Source organism: Bos indicus x Bos taurus, chromosome 12, assembly GCF_003369695.1.
Source record: "Bos indicus x Bos taurus breed Angus x Brahman F1 hybrid chromosome 12, Bos_hybrid_MaternalHap_v2.0, whole genome shotgun sequence".
Classification (NCBI taxonomy): domain Eukaryota; kingdom Metazoa; phylum Chordata; class Mammalia; order Artiodactyla; family Bovidae; genus Bos; species Bos indicus x Bos taurus.
The window spans coordinates 10954732-10965851 of NC_040087.1; the positions used below are offsets into that span (position 1 = coordinate 10954732).

General features: G+C 42.9%; 1 protein-coding gene across 4 annotated transcripts in view; it reads right to left on the reverse strand.

Annotated features, from left to right (window-relative positions):
- SUGT1 (SGT1 homolog, MIS12 kinetochore complex assembly cochaperone) overlaps positions 1-1679 on the reverse strand; it is a 41533-nt gene extending 39854 nt beyond the window's left edge. For 2 of the 4 annotated variants that reach the window (XM_027557116.1, XM_027557113.1), the window contains exons 1-2: positions 1138-1385; positions 986-1046 (exon numbers count right to left, since the gene is read on the reverse strand). In XM_027557116.1, coding sequence (XP_027412917.1) covers positions 986-1046; positions 1138-1175 — 99 coding nt within the window. In that variant the 5' untranslated portion in view covers positions 1176-1385. Of the gene's footprint in view, positions 1-985; positions 1047-1137; positions 1388-1559 lie in introns of those variants that run through there. The other 2 variants (XM_027557115.1, XM_027557114.1) reach the window with 2 other exon arrangements.
- Between the last annotated feature and the right edge of the window lie 9441 nt (positions 1680-11120).

Genomic DNA, 11120 nt, shown 5'->3' on the forward strand with positions numbered 1-11120 from the left:
CCTACTTTAGGATCTTGACACTGGCTCCTCTTCCTGCCCGAAATAATCCTTCTGCAGAGCTTCCAAGCTCACTCCCTCGTGCCTCTTCTCAAATGTCACCTCCTCTACTAACCATGAGTCAATTTCTTTCAGAAATCACAGCCAAGAGAAAGGTTCTCTTGCCTCAAAACCCTAACCTTACGTATGTTAGATTAGAACAGCAAAACAAAGTCTCCTCTCTTTTTAAGCTTCAAAACAAGAAACCCCTGGCTAATTTTGAGACCCACTGCATCATGTATTCTTAGCTTGGGCTCTCTGTATTACTTCAAATTATTACTTAACTCACTCTTTTGGATTCCTTTACAGCTTTATAAGCTTTCACTGCACACAAAGTGCTTTGTAAGTCATTTAACTGTATAAATTAAGACTTTAATCCATAGCAACCAGTGCCTTCCACACAGCAGCCCCCCCACCCCCACCCCCGCCAAGAAACTGTTTTGAGAAATAAAACAAATGAGTGAATAATAAACAGAAACAGGGACACCTGGAGATTTTCAGGCACACAAGGGGGAAAGGTTTCTGTCCTAGTGGTGTGAGTTCAGACAGGCACTCAGCACCTGGTACATAAAAATAATCAAGGAGGACCGCCAAACGAAAACCCGAATGAACAAACATCGAGCTGAGATTTCACTTTTTGTTCCAGTCACAAATGCCATTAAAAAAAAAAAAACATGCCCCTTGAGGCCCACAATGCAGGTTAGCTCTACCCCTAAGACAGAAGAAGGTTACGCTAAGGAGCTCCAAGGATGCATAAAGGGACCAGGGGTGGAAAGGGGACAAGACGAAGGATCTAATATAACCAGGCCGCCGCGGGGCAGAAAAAGAAGGGGCGGAGGCTGTCAACATCGGGGCTGACCCAAAGGAGAAGCAGCGGCCCCGACCCCCGGAAGACAGAGCCGGGAGGAACCCGACGCGGCCGCCTGCCCGGGGGCAAAGGCTGTCTCACCTCTAACGCCGCCTGGGGGTCCTGCTCGATGAGGGCATCTGAGAAGCTCCGGAACAACCTGCTAGGAAAAGAAAGATTTCAAGCAGGGATCACGAACCAAAGAAAGGGGCGGGGGGATGCCAATTACACCAAAGAGATGGAAAAACACGCACCTCGCGGCCGCCACAGGGCCCGCCGCCGCCGCCGCCATCTCTAATCGTCACGGTTCCCGCTGCCGGAGCTGCTCTTCCCGGGGTTACCAGCGCCGCCGCCGCCGCCGCCCAAGGGGGAAACTTCTGGAGAATCACCCACCGAGCTTCCGTCCTAAGTAGCCAACGAGCAGCCGCGCAGACTGCTGAGGGGAGGGGGGAGAAGAGGCGAAACGCGGGCGCGGGGCGGGCTGGGACCTTGGAGGACCGACTCTCTGGACCCCGCCCCCCCGGCCGCTGACCGACGGCGCAGGCCCCGCCCCACCGCAGCCATGGTTACGGAGGCCGCGGCGGGCCACGCTCGCCCTCGGTCCTAGTGCGCGCGCGCACTACCCGAGAGCCTCCGGGCGCGGTAACTCAGTAGGACCCTTGTACCGTACAGTTACCCTCAGGAACGCGTGGCGTTTGGGAGATGTTTGTACGTCTGTCAATTACACACGGCACATCGAGCTCTATTTTCCCCTACGGCTCTCATCATGGCTCCCCAGAGGCAGCCAAGGCTTTCGCGACCCGTGACGCTCTCGGCTACGTGTTCTTTTCCGGGAGCCACTTCCGGAGGGTGTCCCGTTGACGCTGGGATCCTGGCGCCGAGAGCCCTGAGGGGCTCGCCGGGAGTCGCTTTGCCCTCGTAATGGCTAGACTGGATTTAACGCCTTTTGGTTCCGGTTCGGGCGGACCGCTCGGTTCCCCAGAACTTCACAGGCCGAGGCTTTCTCCCCACTTGACTTCCCAGATAAAAGAAAAATGTGTTCCATCCGAAGGCGCTGAAGGGAGAAAGGGAGCCTGAATTTTGTCTCAGTGCTCACTCAGCGGGTCCAGCCCTCCTCCCTCAGTGCCCCTCGACCCGTGCAATTCCAATAGAAGAAACTTAGAGCTAATGCCACCGCGGCGGGAGCCGGGGAGCAAGAAGGCGTGGGAATGAGCCGCTCGTTCATAGAGACGAACAAGGAACTGAACTGGAGTATCTCCTCCATACGAAATCTAAACTTAAAGTCCGGGGATTCAGTGGTGTTAACACCCTCCAGTTTTGTTCTAAAGGCTAAAAAAGAAAGGGCAGTAGTCACTGATGTGATAGCAAGCAGGGACACAACTGAATATAGTGTATACGGATGGAGTCCTCATAGGTTGTAACTGAGCCTCAGTCTGGTAAGAAAGGGAAAAGGCAATTCAGACAGAATAGGACGCGTGTTAGAAAGTGATGATGTGAACTCAAATTGTAGAGCCAAAATTCAAGCTAGCAGCAGACTGGGTGGAGAGGTAGGTACATGCTAGGTCATAAGGACTAGGTGTACTCCGCTGAGAAGTTTGAATGGAATTCACTTAAAGATGCTAAAGCATTATAGGATTTTTACTTGAAAAAGGCATTAACGGTTAAATTTACATTTTTGTTTGTTATTCTGTCTGTACTATGGAAGACACACGACTGGACAACAACAATAGAAGAATGATTAAAGGCACCAGAACAGTTGTTGGGAGACAACTGCTGCGCTACAGGCCAACGTGTGCTCACTGCTCAGTGGGGTTTGTTTACGTCGCCAGGGACTGTAGCCGTCCAGGCTCTTCTGTCCATGAGATTTCCCAGGCAAGGATACTGGAGTGGGTTGTCACTGCCTTCTCCAAAGGATTTTCCCCACCCAGGGATCGAACCTAGGGCTTGATGGAGGTGGATTCTTTACCCCTGAACCAAAATGTCTCTTAAATAGGTCAGTGATTGTAGGGTATGGTGAGAATAATAGAAATAATTGAAGTAAAACTGGATTTGCTGATCTTTTTTGTCATCAATACTCTTTCTATCATACATAAGGCTTTGCCTGCTTCAAAATCATGAAATTAATTACCTGTGTTTTCTTGAATGCTTTACATTTTTACCTTTCACAGCCAGATTTATTCATTTTTATGAAAGGTTTGAAGTCAGGATCAAAATTTCCCTCCCCCCACCCTTATGGATATCCAATTGACCCAGCCCTATTTACTGAAAAGATTGTCATTTGCTCTTTCCCCCAGTAAATATTTATGGCATGGTTGTTGTAAAGTAGATAACCAGATATATGAGGGTCTATTTCCAGGTTCTCATTCCATTGGTCTGCCTAATCGTGTCCCACACTATTTTAATTAATGTAGCTTTATAAGTCTTAAAGCCCTATAACTTTTTCAATATTGCAATGGTAATCTTGGCTAGTCAAAATCCTTTGTATTTACATTATTTTATACATTTTATAAAACTTATTTCCATTTGTTTATAAATTTTAGAATGAACCTGTCAATTTCCAGAAAAACAATTATAAAAACTCTACTAGGATTTCAATTGGGCTTACATTGGATCTATAGATCAATTTATTTGGGGAAAACCGACATCCTAGTATTTTTTAAAATTGAAATATAGTTAATTATGGTGTCATGTTACTTTCTGTTGTACACAGGTGATTCAGATAGATAAATATTCCTTTTCATATTTTTTCCACTATAGTTTAGTACAAGGTGTTGAATATAGTTCCCTGTGCTGTACAAGCAGTTTGCTTTATATATATAGCAGTTTGGATCTGCTAATTTTTCCCTCCTCCACTTTCCTCTTTGGTAACCATAAGTTTGTTTTCTATGTCTGTCATTGTCTGCTTTTTAAATAAGGTCATTTGTATCATATTTTAGATTCCACAAATAAGTGATACCATATGATATTTGTCTTTGCCTGACTTAACTTAGTAGATCTGTCCATACTGCCGCAAAAAAAAAAAAAAAAAAAAATGGCATTATTTCTTTCTCTTTTTGGCTGAGTAGCATTCTATTGTATATCTATATACCACATCTTCTTTATCTATTGATCTGTCAATGGATATTTTAGTTGCCTCCATTTTTTTTTCTGACATCTTTGTATTTCTTCCAATCCATGAATGTAATATACTTCTCCATTTATTTAAGTAGTCTTTAATTTCTCTTGGCAGTGTTTTGTAGATTACAGTGGAGAGGTCTTACATATCTTTCATTATATTTATTCATGGGTATTTGGGTTTTTTAATGCTTTTTAAATGGCAATTTAGGTTTTTAATATTCTATTTGTTTGTTGCTAGTATTTGTTGAAACACTGCTGATTTTTACATATTGACCTTATAGTCAACAATCTTGATAATTTCATTTATTATTTCTTATATGTAATTTCCCTTATTATATAATGTTTTGTAGATTCTTTTAGAATTTCGGTCATTTCACTGTCTTGTCATCTGTGAATAGATGGGTAAACGTCTTCCTATGCAGTCATTATACCTTTGATTTTTCTTGCTGGTTGTCACTGGTTTGGATGTCTACTATAGTGGTGAATAGAAGTAGTGATATGGACTTCCTGTCCTGGTTGTAACACTTAGGAAGACAGCATTCAATATTAAATGCTTTTTCTGCCTTTATTGAAATGTCCATGTGTATTTTTCTTTAGTATGTTAATATTAATTAGTTTGGTTGGTTTTCAGATGTTCTCTAAATGGCCAATATGAATATGAAAAGAAGTTCAACATCAATAGCTATATCGAGGGACAGTAAAATAATAATCTGGTATGGCAACCCACTCTAGTATTCTTGCCTGGAGAATCCCAGGGACAGAGGAGCCTGGTGGGCTGCCATCTATGGGGTCGCACAGAGTTGGACAGGACTGAAGCGACTTAGCAGCAGCGGCAGCAGCAGCAAACACTCCCACCAAAATGGCTTAAATTAAAAGGAGTTCCAGTGCCCAGCGCTGACAAGGATATGGAGCACCTATAACTTTCATATATTGCTAGTAAGAGTGTAAATTGGTATTGCTCCTTTAGAAAACTTTGACACTATCTACTAAAGCTAGTCATACACATACCATCTTGCCCAAGAATTTTACCAGTAGGCATATGCCCAAGAGAAAAGAATTCTTACGTTCATGTACAAAAATACTGGTTGTAGAATTACCAACAAAAACTGGAAATAATCTAAATGTTCTTTCACAGAAGAAAAATACTACAGAGCAAAGACTAAGAATAAATTATCAGTACACACAACAATATGGATGAACCTCACATACATAATATTGAGTTAAAGAAGCCAGACAGAGTACATCCTGGTAGAGTCCCATTTATATGAAGAGAAGAAACATTGTGAGGGACGTCACAGAATGACCTCGTGGCTGGGAAGGCCCATGAGAATGACTTCTTGATGTGGGAAATGTTACATATCTTGACTAGGGTGATAATTACATTAATGATTCAGGAGACCCAGGTTCAATACCTGGGTCAGGAAGATCCCCTGCAGAAGGGAATGGCTATCCACTCCAGTATTCCTGCCTGGAGAATTTCATGGATAGAGGACCCTGGTAGCCACAGCCTATAGGGTTGCAAAGAGTCGGACACAACCAAGTGACTTTCATTCAGGTGTCAAATTTTTCAAGTTACACATTTATGGCAGAAAGTGAAGAACTAAAGAGCCTCTTCATGAAAGTGAAAGACGAGAGTGAAGAAGTTGGCTTAAAGCTCAACATTCAGAAAACGAAGATCATGGCATCTGGTCCCATCACTTCATGGCAAATAGATGGGGAAACAGTGGAAACAGTGGCTGACTTTATTTTGGGGGGGCTCCAAAATCACTGCAGATGGTGACTGCAGCCATGAAATAAAAGACACTTACTCCTTGGAAGGAAAGTTATAACCAACCTAGACAGCATATTAAAAAGCAGAGACATTACTTTGCCAACAAAGGTCCATCTAGTCAAGGCTATGGTTTTTCCAGTGGTCATGTATGGATGTGAGAGTTGGATTATAAAGAAAGCTGAGCACAGAAGAGTTGATGCTTTTGAACTGTGGTGTTGGAGAAGACTCTTGAGAGTCCCTTGGACTGCAAGGAGATCCAACCAGTCCATCCTAAAGGAGATCAGTCCTGGGTGTTCATTGGAAGGACTGATGTTGAAGCTGAGACTCCAATATTTTGGCCACCTGATGCGAAGAGCTGACTCATTTGAAAAGACCCTGATGTTGGGAAAGATTGAGGGCAGGTGGAGAAGGGCACGACAGAGGATGAGATGGTTGGATGGCATGACTGACTCAATGGACATGAGTTTGGGTGGACTCCGAGAGTTGGTGATGGACAGAGGCCTGGCATGCTGCGATTCATGGAGTCGCAAAGAGTTGGACATGACTGAGCGACTGAACTGAAATGATCATGTTTAAGATTTGTGCACTTTATGCTTAAATAAAATAGGGAGAAAATACAAAAACAAAATCAGCAATGAATGATATTTGCAATAGCATTAACTATTAAATACTGAAAATTAAACCTGACAAAATATGTACAAAACATATACATTGAGAATTACAAAATGTTGCTGAGAGATATCAAAGAACACTTAAACAAATGGAGAAATATTCTATGTTCATGAATATGAGACCCAATATTAAAATGTCAGGTCTTCCCAAATTGATCTATTGATTCAACCTGATCGCAATCAAAATCTCAAAGACTTTTTCCATTTTATAAGTCGACAAACTGATTCTGAAATTCAAATGGAGATGTAAAAGACTCAGAATGGCCAAATAACAGGGTTGGAGAATTAACACTAGCTGATTTCAACACATCCACCTTGTGTGTTGGTACAAAGATAGACAAATCAATAGCAAAGAAAAGAGAGTCCCTAAGTAGAATCACATGAATATATACAACCGATTTGCAACAAAGGTCCAAAGGTAATTCAGGGCAGAAAAGATTGTTGAATAAGTCTTCTTGGACTTTTCAATTGAAAAGGTTGATCTTTTCAACAAATTTGATATAAAAAGGAAAAAAAAGTGAACTTCAATTCATACCTTGCATCATCTACAAAAACTAACTTAAAATGGATTCTGGACCTAAATGTTAAAACTGTAAAACTTCTAGAAAAAAACATGTCTGTGTCCTTGGGTTAAACAAAGATTTCTTAAATACAACACCAAAAGCATGCTCCATAAAAGAAGTTGATATGAGACTTTACCAAAATTTAAAAGTTTCTGCACTTTGAAGATACTTGCAAGTCATATATCTGATGAAGAGCTTGTATTCAGAATAGAGTTCTCAAAACTCAGTGATAAGAAAACAACAGTATTTTTAAATGGGCAAGAAAACTGAACAACCAAGTCATCAAAGAAGATATATAGATTCCAAATAAGCTGATGAAAATTGCTCAAAATTATTAGTCATTAGGGAAATATAAATCAAAGCCACAATGAGATATAACTACACACCCATTAAAAAGGCAAAAAAATAAAAGACCATGTAAAAGAAAATGTAGAGCAGATGAAAGCCTCATATACTGCTGAATGTAAGATCATACAACCATCATATGATTTAAGCAGGCCACTCCTCGGTACTTGTCCAACAGATATGAAAATACATATCCAATATAAAAATTTGTACAAGAATATTCATAACAGCTTTAATGATAATAGCTGAAAACCAGAAAACAACCCAAATGTCCATTTACAGATGAATGGATACACTGCAGTATATCCATGTAACATAGACTAAAATACTCAGCAATAAAAGAAATAATATGCTGAAACAGACTACAACAGGCATGAACCTGAAAAGAATTACGCTAAGTGAAACAAGCCAGACAAAAAAATAGCACATAGTGTATGATTCCATTTACATAAAATCCTAGAAAATACAAACTAATATGCAGAGACAGCAGATCAGCAGGAAGGGACTGGTTACAGACGGGCACAAGAAAATTTTAGGGTAGTGTTCACTGAACATGAGTAGTTTCACTACTCGATTAGTGATGATTTCATGAGTTTATACTATTTAAATATGTGCCATTTATTGTATATCAGTTATAGCTCAAAAACTATAAAACAAGTTTGCAGCTACAGATAAGGACAGTCATAGGCACATAGATGGTGGTTAGCAGCTTGAGAACATGAACATGAAAATAGGTAAGAACATGTAGCTTAGTCATGTATTTAATAAATACTGAGTAACTACTATGTGGAGATACTGTGCTAGAGACCAGGTGGGTACTAAAATGACTACAGTCTTGACTTTTTATAATGTAGTGTTGGAATCATACATATCACCAGTCAGTTATTATAGTATCAGTTCAGTTCAGTTCAGTCTCTCAGTCGTGTCGGACTCTGTGACCCCATGAATCGCAGCACGCCGGGCCTCCCTGTCCATCACCAACTCCCAGAGTTCACTGAAACTCATGTCCATCGACTCAGTGATGCCATCCAGCCATCTCATCCTCTGTCGTCCCCTTCTCCTGCCCCCAATCCCTTCCAGCATCAGAGTCTTTTCCAATGAGTCAACTCTTCGCATGAGGTGGCCAAAGTACTGGAGTTTCAGCTTTAGCATCAGTCCTTCCAAAGAACGCGGCTGTGCTTTGCTGGAGCAGCTGTGAAGAGATACCCCATGTCCAAGGTAAGAGAATCCCAAGTAAGACGGTAGGTGTTGCAAGAGGCATCAGAGGGCAGACACGCAAACCTAATCACAGAAAACTAATCAATCTAATCACACGGACCACAGCCTTGTCTAACTCAGTGGAACTAAGCCATGCCATGTGGGGCCACCCAAGATGGGAGGGTCATGGTGGAGAGGTCTGACAGAATGTGGTCTACTGGAGAAGGGAATGGCAGACCACTTCAGTATTCTTGCCTTGAGAACCCCATGAACAGTAGGAAAAGTATTATAGTATAATCTGCCCAAATGAGAGAAACTAAAGGGCTCTCTGGGAATTCTCTGGTGGTCCAGTGGTTAGGACTCCGTGCTTCCCTGATGGAGGCCTGGGTTCGATCCCTGGTTGGGGAAATAAGATCCTGCATACTGCATTGTGTGGCTAAAAATATATGTTAAAAATTAAAAAAGGGCTTTATGACAGTAGTGTGGAATTTTTAAGAACTCAGAGACAGCTCTCAGAGGAAGTAATATCTAAGCTGAGGCCTGAAGAACAGATGGGTGTTAGCCAAATAGAATGAGAGCCACGGTACCAAGCGGGGTGACAGCACGTGCAGAGGCCCAGAAAGTAAAGGGAGCACACAGAGTTGGGAAGTCCAGCCCCATCAGACCCTCTAATTTCGTGTTCTGATTTTCTGTTTTCCCTAAATTAAGGCCCCCTCACCCATCCAATCACCAAGCTGTATATCCCACAGAAATCTGGGTTTGCCCTGAAAGAGGGTATCAGTCATTCTTTGGGGTAGCCAATCACATAAATTTGTAGTTAACACAAGGAGTCAAGGAAGGACTTGCTTATTCTTTCTGGATGAAGCAGCGCTTGTTTCAAGATCAGATTTTTGAAGCAGTAGAGACAGCGGTACAGAGTTCAGTGTTCAGGTGCTTTGCCAACAGTGGCTACAGGTAGACCAGTTGTGCGGTACAGTTTTGTGATTTGTTCTTAGCTATGTGACTTAGATTGACCCTGATTCTCTAGTCTTTCTATTCTGTGAACTGCACAATATTCTTCTGATGAAGTTTCTTTTATACTGAAAATCAGAATCCATCTCTGTTGCTGAAGACCAGGAACCTAAACTGACAGTTTGGTGTTCAGAAGTGTGATGCTACAGAGCACATTCTGGTATGTATAACCAGGCGGATGAAAGAGGCAGGATGGGGGACACTGAAGATGCAACACACAAGGGGAAAGGGTGACCCTGAGATAGGACATCAAACTTGCACCATCAAGAAATGTGTGCTAAAGCTGAGACGGCTTGGGAAGGGATTTCTCCCCAGTGCTCATACTAGGTGTGGCTGTGGAAGACAAGAAACCAGGGAGCCACAGCTGGTCTGAAAAAGAGGACTGCATCACCTCAAAAGGTCCCAGTCATGAAACTGGGTCAAGCAACTGGATGAAACTTTGGCTGATCTCACAGCTCCAGGAAACATGAGAGAAATCATGTTTCCTGTAGGTGTGAGCATTTTTGGAAGTACATTTATGGGCTCTACCATTCCTCCCTTATTCCTTGCTGTGGAGCCCAATTTTTGCTTGACTGCCTATCTCCCCAACACATTGACTAACTCATCCATGGTAATCCTGCATCCTTGGCCAGCCGTGGTTAGCCTTAGGAAGGAGTATATGACCAATCTAGCTCTGAAAAGATGGCTGCTCAGGGTGCTCTGGGAAAGGTTTCCTTACTGATAAACAGAAACACAGAAGAATGACTGTAGATATCTCGCATCCAATAGCAGGAGCCATTCTGGAAGCAAACCCCAAATAACTGAGGGTGGTAAAGCAGAAAGAGGGAAGCAAGCTGGTTGCTCAGGATCCCTACTGTGCTCCTGAATTAGCCAACTTGGAAACTTCCTAACAAGTTTCGTACTGTTTAATAATTGTGAATAGGGTTTTTCATTCCTTGCAATTGAAAGCATCCCAAACCTACCGCACCTGCAGAGAAGGCAGTGGCACCCCACTCCAGTACTCTTGCCTGGAAAATCCCATGGACGGAGGAGCCTGGAAGGCTGCAGTCCATGGGGTCGCGAAGAGTCAGACACGACTGAGAGACTTCCCTTTCACTTTTCACTTTCATGCATTGGAGAAGGAAATGGCAACCCACTCCAGTGTTCTTGCCTGGAGAATCCCAGGGATGGGAGCCTGGTGGGCTGCCGTCTCTGGGGTCACACAGAGTAGGACACAACTGACGTGACTTAGCAGCAGCAGCAGAAGCAGCAAACCTCCCTCATGGTGTGATTTGGAGAATAAAATTGGATGATACTGCTACTGGGATCCAGAAGAGGTGAGACCAAGGGGGGAAAAAAAAAGGTGAGACAATGCAGGCCCTCAGCTCCATCTGAGGACTGTAAGGAACCACTGAATGGCTGCTGCTGCTAAGTTGCTTCAGTCGTGTCCGACTCTGTGCGACCTCATAGATGGCAGCCCACCAGGCTCCGCCATCCCTGGGATTCTCCAGGCAAGAACACTGGAGTGGGTTGCCATTGCCTTCTCTGAATGGCTAAGTATAATTAAATATATATCTATTTCT